This window comes from Phyllostomus discolor, chromosome 12 (genome assembly GCF_004126475.2).
Source record: "Phyllostomus discolor isolate MPI-MPIP mPhyDis1 chromosome 12, mPhyDis1.pri.v3, whole genome shotgun sequence".
Lineage (NCBI taxonomy): Eukaryota > Metazoa > Chordata > Mammalia > Chiroptera > Phyllostomidae > Phyllostomus > Phyllostomus discolor.
The window spans coordinates 51,292,813-51,310,406 of NC_040914.2; the positions used below are offsets into that span (position 1 = coordinate 51,292,813).

Here is a 17,594-nt window from a genome sequence, read left to right on the forward strand (position 1 = left end):
CCATGGCCTGCAACCCAGGCATGTGCCCTGACTGGGAATCGAACCTGCGATGCTTTGGTTTATAGCCCGCACTCAATCCACTGAGCTACGCCAGCCAGGGCAGAAAATACTGTTTAATGGCATGGGTACATAGACAGTTCAGCCCTGCCGTCTGGTCACTGAAACAGGCCCTGGCCACGGGAATGCCAGCCCAGCTGCCACTCAAATGAGACTCGGAGGGTCTGTTTAGTGACCCTCCCAGTGAGCCAGGGACTGTGCTTCGTGTCCTTAAAAAAAAAAATTGAAAAAGTGAGGCCCAGAGAGGTTTAAAGTGTTCTTCAAGATTTATAAGCGAGCAGCGCCAAGACCAGGATTTGAGCCCAGGCTGGCAGGTTCTGGGATCGGAACTCGGAACCGCTCTCCCTCCGCCCCCTCATCTCCTGGGGCCCCGGGGCTGTCTGTGCGGAACTCCCTCGCTGCCACCGCCTGCCCCCACCCTCCCAGCTCCGTTCCAAGTGTGTCCTGGGTGTCTCCCCTTGATCCACATTCATTAACGACTCACTTAAACAATTGCAGCTAGCTCCCCCTGCCTGTGCCGGGTAATGTTATTGGTACTAAAGACGAAGTCTTGAAAAACAGCAAAAGATTCCTGCCCTCTTTGAGCTTATTTCTTGAGGGACAGGGAGGAGAAAGGGAGTAGAAAAATTTTTTTAAAGTGAAAAGGAAAAGAAAAGGAAAAATGTCAGAGGGAAGCTGGAGATTAAAAAAAGCAGGTGAGCGGGGTGGGGAATACCGGGCCGGCGGGGGAGCTGCATGTAGAGCGGTTCGGAAGGCCTCCTGGTGGGGGCGCTTGAACGCAGAGCCCGCGGAGGTGTGGGAACCAGCCGTGCAGCACCTGTGGGAAGAATGTTCTGGGAACAGGGAAGAGCAGAGCCCCCAAGGCATGTCTGAGGACAGACAGCACCCCGGGCGATGGTACCGGGAGCCAAGCGAGAGCCGGGAGAGTAGAGAGAGATGGGATCGCAGAGCAGTGGCCGGACTGTGCAGGAACCAGCTCTCTGACGAGAATGCCGGTCGTGACCCCGAGGGGAGGGGCAGGCACGGGAGGGCCCGGAGCACAGGGGCGGCGGGACGTGACCTGCCTTTTCCTGCAGCTCCCCTCGACAGGAGCCTCGCTGTTCGCTCCCTCCTCCGGGGGCTGGTTCCTGGTCTTATTCTTCAAGTTCAAACCTCGCTGTCCTTGACGTCTGCCCAGGACTTCCACCCCTCCTCATCCAGGCTCTGGGCCCCGGCTGTTCCGAGTCTTCACAACCCCCCCACCCCACCCCGCGCCAGCCGGGGTTGTTTCCTCTTGCCAGTGCCACCCACCGATCTCAGGTTGGCCCCTCAGCTACCTGCTTCCACTAGCACAGCTTTGCCCCTCTCCTCATTGGTGCCCGCGGGCCCTCCCCGGTGCCTGCGAGTGTGCCTGACCTCTCCCTCCTTGCTTCGTGCAGGTGGCTGGGTCTCTCTGGCCCCTAAGGTCAAGTTCAAACTCCTCAGCATATCCTGAGGTCATCGACTCTATGCCCTCAGACTACCTCTCTGGTCTAATCCCTGCCTGTCGCTGGGTACCATGTCCAACCTTGAACTATCACACAGAGTTTCTCGCCACACCTGAGCCTGCCAGGCCCTCTGTCCCTCACGCTGCTGTGCCTATGATGATTTCCGAATCCCCTTTTCTGTCTGCCGAGCATCTCCTGGCCCTTACAGACCTTGCTTAAATACTACCTCTTCTGTGAAGTTGCCGGGAAATGATGAGTCTGACCGCTTCTCGCTTCCTCTGCCCCATACCCAGTAGCCAAAGCTCCTATCATCTTTTTCTCCTAGGGTGGCATCGACCCCCTAACTTCTCCCCTAGCCTCCGACCTTCAGTCTGTTTTAACACAGCATCTCTAGTGCTCTTTCTAAAACATAAATCAGCTCCTGACCCTTTCTCGCTGGCCCTTAGGTAGATTCCCATCTTGTTTGGAGTAAGAGCCCGTGACCTTCCATTCACCTACAAAGCCCTGCAGGCCTGGCTGCTGACTGCTGCTGTCCCCACACTTCCTGCTGCTTCTCCTGTCCTCTCCCCCATTCTCGCACCCCCGTCCCTTGCCCCGCCCCCGACCTCTGGAAGCCTTGCTCTGCCAGGAATAAACCACGCAGGCTTCTACCCCGAGGCCTTTGCACTTAGTGTTCCCTCAGCGGGAACTCTCTCCCCGCCCCAGGTCATCTGTGGGGCTGGCACCCTGGTGTCTCGCATTCCGTGTGTGAGGTGTCTCCACCAGAGCAGCCTGCGACCATCCTGGGTAAAACAGCGACCTGCACCCCCGAACTCCTGCCAACTTGCTTGGCGTTGTGTTTCCCCGGACCACTTGGCTCAGTCTCAGACGCTATGTATTTACCAGGTAGACAAGCACAGACTAAATAATTAAGTAAAATACTACATACGTAGTGGGCTGTACGTACCGTGTATTTGTAGGCTGTACGTATAAACAGGAGCTCCCAGGGAGCGCCGTATGGAAGGTTTGCTCACTGTGTCTTCCCAGGACCTAGTGCTGGGCACCTGGGACGTGCTTGATAAACATGAGTTCAGTAAATGAAGGTTTTCCAGATCCCCTCCCTAATGATCTCCTGCCCCCAAAGCAGTGCATTCATACCTCTACTGTGGCGTCTTTTCCTGACGCTGGGTTTGTATTTCTGTCTGTCTTGTTAAACTGTGACGTGCTGTAGAAGAGGGCCTCCTGATGACAATGTAGACAGTGTCTGGCACATGATGGATATTCAGTACGTTTTCAATAATTTGTGAAAAGAACTACTGAGGGAATGAATGAACGAACATACATCTTTGTGTCACTTAGTCGCAAGCCAGAGGTCACCACAAGACCCCAGGGCCAAACAGGTGTGTAGCCCACCTGTCGGGATGGCTGCAGAGCCATAAGCATTTTGCAGTGAAAGTTACGTAGAGAATACAACTGGTGTGGTGCCAGTTTCTAGAGAGTGCGAAATATGAAGTGCTACCAGCAGGATTTAGTAACAGCCAGATTAGAAATACACTCCCTCGAAGTGGTGTATCTTAACACTTTTAAATGAAGGGCATTTCCCAAGTCACTTGGAGATTTTAAATTTTATTTTTCTCTACAGAAGCTCAGGTTCCATCGGGCCTCACTTAGGTGAGCCTCCTGTAAACTGGTTTCTTATTCATTTAGCACCACGTCCGACTTCTCCGTAGGATGAAATTCTCTCAGAGGCATCCCTTGACACAAGAGGAGAGGGGAGAATTTTTATACAATGGTTTAACATTGGTAGAAAACACAGCCCACGCTCTAGAGAACCTAGAATTTCATGTCTTTGAACTATTGATGAAGGCGTGGCATGTTGGCAATGCATATCTAAGATACCTTTCCAAGTGCTTATTAAACCGTATAATCGTCACTTACGTCACAGAATCTTTTGTAGATCTCAAGGAATATATTATGTGACCAGACACTGTTAATACAATTGTGTGACTGTATACTCCCTAGAAAAATGTTAATAGGATCAAATGAGAAAAAAAAAGTTACCATATTTGGAAATAGGCCAAAAGGTGTTCCAAATTATTGTGTGATCTCTGATGTTCTGTAAGCATCTGTCCAAAATGGAAAGGGAACTTGTTTGTTTGGCAGCATGAATTAATATGAAATCATTTTATGTTCAGTTCTTTTCCAGAGTTACTTGCTGTTCTCCTGAAAGAAAAATTTAACAAACGCTACAGGCACTTTTAGGTATCTGGCACTGATCTCATTGCTTTATCAATATTAAGAGAGGGCATTGGGGTGTGGGGTTCTTTTTCTTGCATTTTTTTGAGATAGCGACAGTATTAGCCAACTATTATTATTTGTATTCATATTTCTTGTAATCAACCCAAAATTTCCTGGAGCATTGAACAATATTCCAAGTCAGTTTTTAAAGCACCAGAACTTATTTTGAAAATTTAGGGTCCTCCGAAACAGTCTCCTGGCAAACATAAGAGGTGTCACGCAATTAAGAAAATTGGAGTGCAACATCTTTCCCCTGATTTTTGTTTTAAAAAAGTATTTTACATTTATTTCTGTCAATTTGAAAAATATACAGCTATCTAAAGGAGAAAATGGAAATTATGCCCAAGTTCACCAGAGATGAGCACCATAAACTTTTGGCCATATTTTCCTCCAAATCTTTTTTTCTGTAAGTATTTACATATGTTCATTTTTTTCTTTTGTATGAAACTAGAATCCTACTGCCTAATTATCATGATACTAATTTCTGGTAAAATAGTAGCTCTTTTACTTATATTGTTTATAAAACAATATAAATATATTGTAAGGTATGGTACTTTAGTACTTCATCTCATGAATGATACACCATTTTCCCTTCCACTGTATTTTTGGGACCATAAGACGCACCAAGGTTTTAGAGGAGGAAAACAGGAAAACAAAATTTTGAAGCAAAAAATATGGTAAAATATTTAATAACATAAATAACATAATAGTTCGTCAATGTAAAGGTGAAGCTACATTCGGACTATAAGATGCACCCCCCCCCCATTTTCCTCCCAAATTTGGTGGGGGGGAAGTGGGTCTTATAGTCTGAAAAATACGGTAAACTCCTATGGGCATTTTGGTGTTCACTTTTAAATCATTATGAAGCAAGGTATGATGAATATCCATATACTCTAGATAAGTTTCTCTATTTCCTATGATAAACTCTTAGCAGCAGAACAACTAATGAAAAGATGAGTATGTGTGGTTTTGATGGATTTTTGCCCAATTGGCTGTAAACTGGGTTGCATTAATTTGCTTTTCTAAGTGCAGGCTATCAGAATATTGGATTTGCACTCACCAACAATGTGTCTTATTACTATGACAGAACTTTATTTTTTGAAAATTTAATGGACAAAACTAAATTGAATATAATTTAATACAATTATGTTAATTTATAATTTTTTCTGACTTTGGTGCAGTTCATTTTTTTCTATACTGAAGAGCCTTCTATATTAATTTGGGTGAATTTTTCTATTGATATATATGTATAGTTTTAAAAGTGTATATATTTAAATTTAGGATGGTTCTTCATTAAGAATTTTAAGCCCATTTCTACCAGATAGATTGCAAATATTTTTTCCAGGTAGCGTTTGCTTTTTGGTTTTATAATTTTTTTTTAAGATTTTATTTATTTATTTTTAGAGAGGGAAGGGGGGAGAGAGAGAGAGAGAGAGAGAGAGGGAGAGAGAGAGAGAGAGAGGCATCAATGTGCGGTTGCTGGGGGTTATGGCCTGCAACCCATGAATGTACCCTGGCTGGGAATCAAACCTGGGACACTTTGGTTCCCAGCCCGCGCTCAATCCACTGAGCTACGCCAGCCGGGGTGGTTTTATAATTTTTTATGCAAAAGTTTAAATTCTTGTCTGTGCAAATGTACCAGTCCTTCTTTGTGTAACTGTTTACTGGTAAACCGTGCGTGGGTATAGTTCACATGCCATAAGATTCACGTCTTGAATTTGTGTAATTCCGTAACTGGTGGCAGCTTTAGGACATTCCCGGCTCCCCAGAGAGGTCCCCCCTGCCTCTTGGCGTCGTTTTGTTTCCCATCTCTCAGCCCAGACACTCACAAGGTGCCGCTTTCTATTGGTCTCCAAGCTTTTCTTCTTTTACTCTGAGAAAGAAGTCTTGCGAATGCATGTTTGAGCCAAGTCCTGGGGGTACAATGGAGAACACAACAGCTGCCACCTCCTTCTTTCAGGAGACTGCTGTCCTGCAGGAGAGATTACGAAACACATCCTAGTTCAAGTGCACGCCGGTTCAAAGAAATACAGCATGGGGCAGAAGGGGGTTTGCAGTTGTGAGCACGCAAAATACAGTTTGTTCTCGTGTTGTTTTCCATGGGAACCACTGTAAAGCCACCCGTCTGTAGTCACAGAGTGACGGCTGCCATGGAAGGGGGGTGAAGAATGGTAATGGGGTGGGGTGGGGTGGAATCTCAGGGAAGGTTTCTCTGAGAAAGAGCACCAGAGGCTGAGAGGGGCCTGGTGGGTGGAGTTGGGGGACGGAGCCTCCTTGGAAGGTGGGGGGCTGGGAGGAGAGGCAGGTGCGGTCCATGGGGAAAGGGACATGAGACATCAGGGGAAAAAAATTTTTTAAATACTTTCCTATGCCATTATTTTTAATTTAATTTAATTTATTTATCTTTAGAGAGGGAAGGGAGGGAGAAAGAGAGAGAGAGAGAAACATCAATGTGCCGTTGCTGGGGGCCGTGGCCTGCAGCCCAGGCATGTGCCCTGACTGGGAATCGAACTTGCGACACTGGTTCGCAGCCTGCGCTCAATCCACTGAGCTATGCCAGCCAGGGCTTCTATGTCATTATTATTATTTTTATTTTTAGAATGCTGTTTTTAACCTCAGGGTATTTACATGTGATACTCCTGTGGCCACATGAATTTCCAAGGTCCTCAGAGTTATGGTTCCCCTGTGTTCTGTGTATTTCCTGGGGTCTCCGGCCCCAGGACACACGAAACAATACCAGTAAGAGTGGTCTGTGTGTCTGAGTGTATCTTTCCAGTCTCCTTCCTCTCAGCCCCAAAGGAGTGTGTTCTAAAACAAAAGTTCCTGGGAACTATTGCATCTTAATTTTCTTCAATATTTTTACATTAAGGACTATTAGAATAACACTGGAGTTGTTAAAATGTGGAAAAATTTCCTTCTTAATTATCTTGCTCATTAGACGTGCTTCAAGGATGCCAAGCCCTTGGGGACTCGCTCAGAGGACAACCAGCTGAGGAATAAAATTAGTTACTGTCCATGGCTCCAGAATGTTCTGTCTCTTGCTCACCACATTCCAGCGCTCCCCTTGTGAGCTGGGAAAACAGAAAGTGCGATATTTCTGTTTTTGAGTTCCCATTGGAATACACGAGGGCTGGAAACTAGAAATTCTGAACCCATCCCCGCGGCCCCCGTGACAGGCCATAGTGGTATGCCACCCAACTCTGCCCTTGGTCACTTTACATCGTGACTCCGCAGCTCAGATAGGGGAGCAAGCCACGCCCACCGTGGAAATCCATCTCTCCTAGGAAATCCATTCCCCCCCTTCGAACTGATTTTGCTGCTGCCTCCTCCCTCACGCTGTCTTCCCACCTTCGCCTTTCTGCGTTCTGGACCAGCCAGAACAGGCCAGATAACGCTGGAGAAGCAAACAAGCCTCAAATCTCAGTGGCTTCGCCCAACAATATTTCTCGTTCGTTTTACACATCATTTGTGGATTGGCAGGGAGTCACTACCCATTAAAGCAGTGACTCAGGAATTCAAGCAGCCACCAGCTGGCTGCGGCGCCAAAGGGAAGAGTGTTCCGGAGGGTCTGGCGCTGACGACCAAACGCCCCAGGCTAGAGGTGACAGCCATCACCCCTCATGGAGCAGCAGCAGCCGCACGCTTCATCCAGCACCAGGGGGCTGGGCCGTGTAATCCTCCATCGGGCCCCAGAAGCTGGGCGATGGGGAAGGAATCCAGAACTCTCTGGCAAACAGCCCTAATGACCAGCACGTCTTCTTTGCTAGTGATTCGTTTTACATTTTCACTGGGAGAAATGGAAGCGCCCGTCTCCCCACCCTCTCAGCACCCCCAGGCGCAGTCAGCTGCTTACTATCAAATTCACAGTCCTGTGAATGTGTATCTTTTCTCCCATCCAGCCTCATCCAGTATAGGAAGTATTGTTTTTTCTCCTTTCCAAAGGCTTGGGGTCATACACTCCTACCAGTAATAGGTTTTGAGCATAAGCAGCGGTGTCCTCCTAAATGCGTAGCAACTGGTTCTCTGGGGTGGGCAACAGCCTTGAGTTTTGGAGCTGCCCGATTTCCTCCGTGCGTATCTCCGCCCTCGTCGGTCTCAGCCCGGTGTCACCGAACGCGCCACTGGGAAGAGATGCCCACGGTAGGCTGTCTCGAGGTGAAGCCAGGTGACTCCAGCACGCCGTGGGCAGGTTGGAGTCCCAGTACGTACACATACACACTTTAGTCAAGCTTGATTTTTTTCTCTTTTTTTGACTGGTAATAACACAGTTCTGCTCTCCCCTCCCCACTTCCACACCAGGGGGCTGCCCTACAGATCCCGGGGGTGTACCTGCCTCCCTTTGGGAGACTGTTATTCTAGACACTCAAGGACGGCACTCCTGCGGCCAGTCACCCCCTCTTGGGCGACGTCAGCCTCCTCCTCTCGCGTCACCCCCATGAGCATGCAGACAAAGCTGAGGGTGCTCTGCTCTCTTCCGCCGTGGGGAACCGCCTCTGATCCGGCCTTCCCCTTCACCACCAGCTCCGTGTTTCCATCCCGGTCACAGCGGGACCACTAGACGTTTATACGGACCGTCTCTACCTCCTCCCCTTTGGTTCCTCGTGAGCCTACTCTCATGGCCACCACTCTGCAGAAAGGGCTCTTAGCATTGTCACCGGTGAGGTCCATGCTGCCAAATCCCGTGGGTCGTGTCTGTTCTGTGCGCCTCTCCCGTGGCCTCTCGTGGGCAGTTGACATGAGCTACAATTCCATCCTTATGGGAATGCTCTCCCAGCTTAATGCACTGCTGGTCTCCTTGGCCGAGCCCTTGGGCTCCCTCCTGCATTCGCTGGTTCCCTAGGAGATCTCATTAGTGCCCAGGCCTTTAGAAACCAACTGTGTGCTGACAGCTCCCGCCCTGACCTCCGGAGCCCCGCCTTCTCCCCCGAGCTCCAGGCGTGTGTTTCATTGCTCGCTTACCGTTCCCACCCGAGGATTTCCTAGGTCTGTTCATGGCCGCAGCTCCAAAGCGGAGTTCCCCACTGCTCTCTGTTCTTCCAGCCTCCATCTCTGCTTTGCCCCCGCCTGGCTTAATTCAACCAATAGTGAACTGCCGATTCGTGTACTCAATTCAGAAATTCGGGAGGCGTCCATAACTTCTTTCTTCACCCCTCGCATCTAAATCCAGAAGCACATCCTTTTGCTCTGCCAATTAAATATGTATTTTTATCCGTCCATTGATCTCTGTCTCTAATCCAGACCATCCTCACGTTTCTCCTGCATGGGTGTAATAGTACCTAATAGGATATTCTATTTTCATATTAGCCTCTTTCCATTCCGTGCCCGGTATTTTTAACTGAGTGATTTTTATCAATGAAAATCAAATGACTGGGATATGGAGAAGGGTATGGGCAGGCAGGTAAATGGTGATGGACGGAGACTTGACTTGGGGTGCTGAACACACAATTATAGAATTGTACACCTGATACCTATATTATTTTATTAACCAGTGTCACCCCAATAAATTCAATAACAAGGGAAAAAAGTCAAATTACTCATCTCCCCTTGAATCCTCCAGTTCACTTGCAGTCAAGTTCAGAGTCCTTCCTTTGACCTCCAGGTGTTACCCATCGTTTGCCCTCCTCCTCTTCCTCATCTCTTCTCCCTCTGCCTTTGGCTTTGCTGCTCCAGTGAGGCTGGCCTTCTTTTGTCTCAGCTGCAGGCTGATCTCCGTCCCTCCCCCCAGGATGCTTTTTCCCTAGTTGGTCCATGACCGGCACCTTCTTTTCCTGAAGACCTCAGCTTCCCCGCCAGCGCCTCAGAGAGCGCTTCCTTACTCTGCGATCCCCCCTTGGTTTCTTGGGGATTACTTTTTCTCCCTTGTTTATCTGATTTGGTAGAAAGCTCTGCGAAGGCAGGAACCTAATCTCCGTCTAGTGTTTATTTCGTAGGTGCTCTGTAGACGTATTTTAAGTGAAAAAGAAAGTTTGGGAGAGCAGATGGTCTTGCCCTGTCTAATCACATACCCGGCGATGGTTGAGGGAAGACACGGAAGGAATGAATGAATGTATGTCACAAGGGTGGGCAGCACAGTACTCAGAAGCCACCCAGGCACACTACATTTTACCAGGGTGAATGTGAAGTCCTGTGCTTTGGTTTAAAAAAAAAAAAGGTCATTGCCTTGTAGGGAAGGAGGGGATTCTGGCTTGACACCCATTCACATGTCAAGTGCCGGGAGCGGGAGGTGCTGGCTGAGCAGGGAGTGCCGTTGGAAGCTGCGTCCGTAAAGCTGCATCACTCCATAGCAGGACCCTCCTCCCTGGACATCCGTAGAACTAGTCCAACTTTCTAAACTGCAATGGGGCACCCCGCTCACTCATTTACTCACTCACTCTTTCATTCAAAAGTTGGTGCGCATATTCTGGACACTAGTCTCAGAGCTGAGAACAAAATTGTCCCGGCTCTTGTGTTCCTGGGTCTCAGCGCCCCACTCCCGGAGAGAAGTGGTCTCTCCCCCGGGGACTCTGTTGAAGCAGAAACCAGGGCGTCATCTGTGGGGATGACGCCCTGTGATCCAGGGGTCAAGAAGCCCCGCTCTGGAGCGAGTCTGGGGCCTTCAGACTTCAGCTGCAGTGTCCACCCGCCGGGTGACTTGGGGCAGGGTTTTAAGGTGTCTCCGGGCTTCCGTGTCCCCATCCGTAAATGGAAGGTCGGAACAGCACTGCCACTGAAAGCCGTGGGAAGTAAATGAGTTTGTGTACGTCAGTCTCCGAGAATAGTGCCCGGCCCATCCACAGGAAGCACTGAATACGTAGGGGACGGGCAGTTAATTGCTAGAATTATGTTACCTGGAGGGCCAGGGGCTGGAAGATGGATGGAGGGCGGAAGTGGTCACGGGGTGGTGGGGTGGGGGGGAGGGGATGAGAGATCAAAGCCTAAATTATTTTGTTTCTGTGTTAAAGGTTGCCACTCAAGCTTGGACCTGCAGTCTCAACTGCAGAGTTGGTGACAGTTGTGTTACTTCGCCCTCTGTTTTAGGCTAGAGAGGTGTGAATCCTCTTTAGAAGTACCCCTGGCCAGGTTTTTAAAAATCATGTATTTCCCCTCATGCCTGTAAGGACACGCCTTTTGGCAGTGCTGACGTCCACGCCCTCCATAAACACACATTTTCGCTCTGGTTTTGCTCCAGTGGCAGCTGAAATACCCCAAACTCGTCCTCCGCGAAGCCGGCGGCGTCCCCGAGCAGCTCCACCGGGAGGTCCAGGAAGCCTTCGGTGCCCTGCACGAGCACGGCTGCCTGTTTCGGGACCTGGTGCGGGTCCAGGGCAAAGACGTGCTCACGCCGGTCTCGCGCATCCTCATCGGCAACCCCGGCTGCACCTACAAGTACCTGAGCACCAGGCTCTTCGCCGTCCCCTGGCCCGTGAGGGGCTCCGCCGCCGTGCGCTACCGCGAGGCGGAGATCGCGGCCGCCTGCCAGGCCTTCCTCAAGCTCAACGAGTACCTGCGCGTCGAGACCGCCCAGACCTGGGGGGAGCTGGTGGCCAAGGACAGAGCCAACATCGACGTGGTGCCCGTGTGCATAGGGCCGGACTTCCCCCGCGTGGGCCTGGGCGCCTTCGACGGGCAGGACGAGGCGGACATTAGGAGCAGGTCCGCGTACAACGTGACTTTGCTGAACTTCATGGATCCGCAGAAAATGCCCTACCTGAAAGAGGAGCCGTATTTCGGCATGGGGAAGATGGCGGTGAGCTGGCACCACGACGAGAACCTGGTGGACAGGTCGGCCGTGGCGGTGTACAGTTACAGCTGTGAAGGTACGGTCCGCTCGGCGGAGCAGCTGCCTGAGTGTCCCTGGGCCAGAGCTATGCAGGCTCTGGGCGTACGCGTGAGTGTGCATGCGTGTGTGCGTGTGTGCGTGTGTGTGTGTACACGAACACAGGCGTTGTGCGTCCTTTTTAGGCTAGCCACAGCTGCCAGTCTGCAGAACACACCTCTTGCTGTCACTCTGACACAGCTTGTGAGCGTGACCGTCGCTTTGTCCCTCCCGGGCCCCGCAGAGCGGCGTCTTGGTTTCGTACAGCGAGTGCCTTTCTCTCGAGCGCGGAGAAGGTTGGGAAGCTGCTGATGAAGCGCCGGGAAGACAAAAACCTGTCCAGTCTCTCCACGTTCCCGCAGGCACACGTTCCCCGTGTTGCCAAGGTGTTCTATTGTGGTTGACGTCCCTGCCTTGTTGGGGGGGACTTGTCAAACGTGGACTTGTTCCTGACTTCCTCCCGTCCTGACGGGCGGCTTTGTAAGCAGACCGTCCTCTCTGTTCGGGAAGCTCTCCCAGCCCCCCACTTGTCCTGAGCGTTGAGACCTCACAGGGTGGGCGTGGTGGACTCTGTCTCCCGGACCCCTTGCAGTGCAGGTCACAGGCTACCTTTTTTTTTGTGGCTCGCCCCAGTTTTCCTTCTGTTGCTCAGTTCCTGTGTGTTGGGGGTTTCTAGTATAGTCCTTCAGGACAGGGCTATTACCAAGGTGGCTGGAGCTGCTGGGCACCGTGTGATCCCCGCCGGCTCCCTCTTTTTGCCTGACCCTCTGACAAAGGAACACAAGACAGGGGTTTGCTCTCCTGCCTGTTTCTCTCTCCTGCTTGTGTGTTGAAAGATGCCTGGGAAACCAGAGCTCTTGATAGCGCACGAAGGAGTGACCTGGAACTTGTAAGGGTTAGTGTTTTCTGATGACGTTATTTTTTTCAATTGGATCTTGTTGTTGTTGCTCGTTTTTTGTTTACTGAAATGACTGTTTTGCAAAAAGGGATCGGAAAAAAGAAATTCTCGTGGTTCTCTTTTAATTTCTTACCGGTGTTTCCCAGTCTCAGAATGTCCCTCAGGATACCTAAGCTATTTTCTGACTTGACCTCGGGCCTTGAGCCCGAAACAAGGGACTAGTTCAGGGGCTGGAAATCTCACCAGGTTCCTTGGCGTCTCAAATGCTGTCGAGGACTTAAGAAAATCACTTGGAGGGGATTTGATGCCGGCCTAATGGAAAGCACTGAGGTCCTCTGATCTTTAATGAGGCCTCGCCAGGGCTCTGAGAACTCTCGCGTCCGAGAACTCTGATGTGAACCAACAATGGAGTCTGTCGGTTTCCTCCTTAAGGAGGCAGCGCTGTGAGGCGGAGGCCGAGGTACCGGGTGCCTGCGGCGGCCACAAAGGTGTCTTTGTGCTCCGGGTCCTGCAGCTTAATGGTCCCATTGTCCTCCCAGAGTGTGGGTGACCCAGTCGTTTCTGAAATCGAGAATATCTCTCAAAAGGAATTTAAATTTTTAATGAATAGTTTCTGTGGTCAGGACTACTTAAGACTGATAAAGTGTACGAATGCTCATAACCTCATAAAGGTTTACCCTTCGGTTTTCACCTGGAGTGGGGAACCGCAGGGCTGGAATCTGTGACCCCCGAGATTCCCAGAAGTCTGTCTAATCATAATGGCAATACTGGGAGCTCTCCTTTATTGTGCACCTACTATGTGCCACCCACTAGGATAAGCATTCTACATGTATTAATTTACTCTTTACCGCAACCCCATGATAGAAGTACTACCGTTATCCTCATTTTACAGATGAGGAAACTAAGGCACGGAAGGATGCTTCGCTTTTCCACGGCTATACGGTATGGATTAGCAGGATTTGAACCTGTGCACTTGGGCTCCAGAGTCCTAACAGCTTTGGCTGTCAGGCCTCTTCAGCAGGTGTTTCCTGTCCCTGCAGTGTCGGTTTCTCTGGGACCTGGATGTGTTTAAGTGCCCACCCCTGGACCAGTTAAAGGAACGTTCTACCTGCTCTCCCCCGCAGGTCCCGACACCCTCACCTCCCTCTCCCCACAGTGCGGCTGTGTCTTTCCACGCAGACTCTGGGATGACGAGACGTCGTTAGCTCCGTGAAGTGGAGCCCCACATGAGGTCTCGGGCTGCACATGCGGGTGTGGGCCAGGTGGTTTGCAGTGCACCTACCTTGAAAGTGTTTGGTGGGGCATCCCTCCCACGTGACTTCTTCCAGGTGATGAGGGACATGCTTGTTTCTCTGGCCTCCTTAGAGTCCTGCCAGAGGTCTGTCCGGGCAGACTCGGGGAGAGCCCTTTGGGTTAACATCGTGTCTGGGGCTGGGAAGGGCTTGGAAAGGGCAGAGTGGACACTGCAGACCACGGTACTGTTTTCTGGGCCCCTGAACTTGTTTGTTGCGCACTTGCTAAGGGAGGTTCTGTGACCTGTTCCGGATAGCACGGAGGCTCCGAAGGTCAATCAGACGCCCTTCTTGCCTTGAAAGTATAGGCGAGGGGGGTGAGCTCCTGTGATTCGATGACGGAATGCTGAACATCCGGCCTGGAAGGGACTTTGGAGATCACCCAGCTGAAGCCTCTCATTTCACAGATGGAACCATGGAGGTGGGGAGAATGGACGTGACTTGTCCAAGGTGCCACTGTTACTTAGTGATGAGAGGGTGCTCTGGGAAGATTCCTGTAAGATGCACTGGGAGTTCAGAAAAGAGGCGATTACCTCCTGGTAAAATTACATTCATGGAAGCTTAAGATCTTTCTGGACTTTGATCTCAGTGCCTTTTCCCAGTGACATCTTCATGTAGGTTTACAGTGAGCTGGTCACTCCTCTTCGGTTTATGTCTCTGAGAAGTAATTTATATAGGATACGTGTAATTATACACCAAAGTCATTGGCTTCCCAAGCAGTTCTAGTTAACAGATCTCTCCAGTAGGGAGATTGGAATGGTACGATTTTTAATCAGGAATGGCTTTGGGGGACCATGTATGAATAGGCAGAGCATTTGATTGTTCCATTCTAGCTTTGCTGGCAGTTGCAAGTTACTCCAGGGTATTTAAAACAAACAAACAAAAAAACAAAACACAGCCCCACCCATTTCAGCAGGGAAGGCATTAAAAACTCATTGTTTAATATGGTCCTACACCTTGTTCTCACACTGGAACACCTTTGTGAAGATCACTGATTGGTTACCATTTTTGTTCACTTGGAAGGAAACACTTTCTGGGACATTGTCTTTGTAGGAAAAGCAATTCTTCAGGTATTTCAGGGCCAAAGATCGCCAAATGTTGTATCCAGGGTCCACCTGTGGTGTAGCACGTGTCAGAGTTGTATTTTTTTTTAACGATGAATAAAAGTCCACTGTCTGTCTGTGTTCTCTTTTCTTCCTTCATCCATCGCTGGACACCTGGTGTGTTCCCCTCTTTGGGCTATTGTGAATAATGCCGCGGTGAGCGTTGTACAGATATCTGTTCGAGCCCTTGGTTTTACTTCTTTCGTGTACTTAGTCTGAGAGTGCCGGATCCAATGATAATTGTATGTTTATTTGTTTGAGCAGCTCCCATACCGTTTTGCACGATGATCGCTTCCACTTACTGTCCCACCAGCAGAGCATCATTTGTCTGCATCTGCACCGACACTTGTTTCTGCCTGTGCCTGTCTTGTTGTTGTTAAGGAATAGCCATCCCAGTCAGCATGAAGCCATTTCTACTGCCTTTCCCTAACGACTGATGATGCTGAGCATCTTTTCACGTGCTCATTGGTCACTTGTTTATCTTCTTTGCAGAAAGGTCTATGCACGTCCTTTGCCCATTGTTAGCTTTTTTTTTTTTTTTTTAATCGTTGAGTGTTAGGACTTCTTTATGTATTACGGATCTCAGCCTCTTATCAGATAAGTGAGTTGCAAATATTTTCTCCAAAAATTGGCTGAACTTTTAATGATGTATTCATGTAACGAGCAGGAGACAAGAGGACCAACTGGAGTGGAACAAGCTTTATTGTCTATGACACAGGCGGGCAATTAAATCCCGTGCTGTTGAATGACACCCTGCGTGTTGATATTAATTAGCTGTGGGACCTGAGGCAAGTTGCGTCAATTCTTCCTGACTCAGTTCTCTCGTTCTCGAGAGTGGTAAGAACCGCGGGACCCCCACCTCAGGACTGAGAGGGTTAAACCCGTGGGAAATGCTGAGAAGGTAACAGTGTTTAGCACATAGTAAGTATGCAGTAAACGTTATTTTACGTTTTTATGCAAATAATCCATTTTGTTAGGCAAAAACAGCAGGTATCTGTGCCTTTTCTCCCCCTTTGCATTTCCTCAGAGGCAAGCAGTTCTTACTCTTTTCTTTCAGGCAGTGCTTTTGAAAGAAAGCATTGTACTTACATTGTTTGGGGCATTATTGATGGGCTTCCAACACGGAAAGTGAGGTTTGACTTTGCTGTCTCTGCTCTCCCCGTCCTCCACACCACGCGTGCACATTCTTCCCGGTCCCCACAGTCCTGAGACAGGTGCGCCCCAGTTACGCCGGCATGCAACCTTTGGTTCCCGTGTCCGTGAACACGGGGCTCCATGCCTCATCGTGAACTTGGACCAGTTCGCCTTCTCTTTACATGTTTTATTTTTTCCCTTGTTAATCACGCTCCAGTGTTTTGTTTGTTTGGGTGGTTTTCCGTGTAGTCGGGGCCAGTTAAATCCTGCACTGGCTACCGGCTGTCTGAATCTCCTCTCAAGGGCTTCAGAAGCATCAGCTACTCGGTCAGTTCCGTTTTCTTGGAGAAATCGCTTCCAGAATATTCCAGCCTATTGTGCTCCAGGCCGTGACCCTCTGTGCCTTCCTGTGGTGGGAGGGGAAGTTCGGGGGGCTTGTCAGAGAAGGCGAGCACAGATGCACACTGTGTTGGATGTCCCATCGATGTGATCCCACCCAGTCCCTTCTCCCCCTTGTCAGTGATAAAGATTCCTGCATCCCTTGTCTCTCTGCTTCCCGATGGCTTTCTTTGCCTCTGTGGAGCGTATCCTTGTTTCTTAAGGAAGGGTGGTGCCTAAATTAGGTGCATAAATTTCTAGACCTGGACTATCCTAATTTATCTTTTTGCTGCCTCAACATGCGTATGTGCTTTAGGTATGGAAGTAGTGGTAGGAAGGTACTTTTTTCTGGAACTGTCTTCAGCGGGCACTGCCCCGGTGTATTTAACCTTGCAGTGTTCATGTTGAGAGTTCTAGCTTTTCTTTATCCTTAATTTGTGATCATTTTTTGTTGCATTTTTCCTCATGTTTTATAATTTTTCATGATTTTTTTCATCCTTGCTACTGGCACTTGGACACTCACACTTTCCAATGTGGCACTTTTTCTTGAATTACACTCTGCTAATTATTTCTTCCTCTTGAATTTTCTCTTTTCTGTAGAATTCATATGTTGTGGTTGTTGACTCTCCTGGGCTGTTCCTCTAATTTTTAAAAATTTCTTCTCTTGTCTTTAGTGTTTTTGCATTTTTTAACCTGCTCTCTGAAAGAGTTCCTTAATGTGAGCTCCCACGTGGTCTATTTCTCTTTAACAATACCGAAATATAACAGGTTATGAATATACAGCTTGATGAACTGTCACAAAGTTGACATACCCGTCACCCAGATTAATAAAGAAAACATCAGCTCCCCCAAAACGCTCCCTCCCAAGTAGTCCCCCCTCAGCAGTAGGCATTGCCTTGACTTGGGCTGTCCGCTGGCTTTGCCCGTATTTATTTGATTTAGAATGGTAGCTCTTGGAAGCCATGTCTTGTGTCTTGCTTCTTCTTTGTATCTACCTATCACAGAAAATTAGTAAGCATTTTTTGCCCCAAAATCAGTAAGTACTTTCTGTTCTTGAGTCGCTCATGCGCTTCAACTACACTGTGCCCCTTGTCCGATAACTCTTTGATGTCTGTGACTCCAGTCTCTGCTTAGAGCTGAGATTCTTCCGATTTCCAGTAGCGAACATCTAACCTCAGCAGTCTTCACTGAAAA

General features: G+C 49.2%; 1 protein-coding gene across 1 annotated transcript in view; it reads left to right on the top strand.

Moving 5' to 3' along the window:
* FTO (FTO alpha-ketoglutarate dependent dioxygenase) overlaps nt 1–17,594 on the top strand; it is a 307,443-nt gene that overhangs the window by 86,288 nt on the left and 203,561 nt on the right. Inside the window, exon 3 of the mRNA XM_028502124.2 lies at nt 10,969–11,596. Coding sequence (XP_028357925.1) covers nt 10,969–11,596 — 628 coding nt within the window. The remainder of the gene's footprint in view (nt 1–10,968; nt 11,597–17,594) is intronic.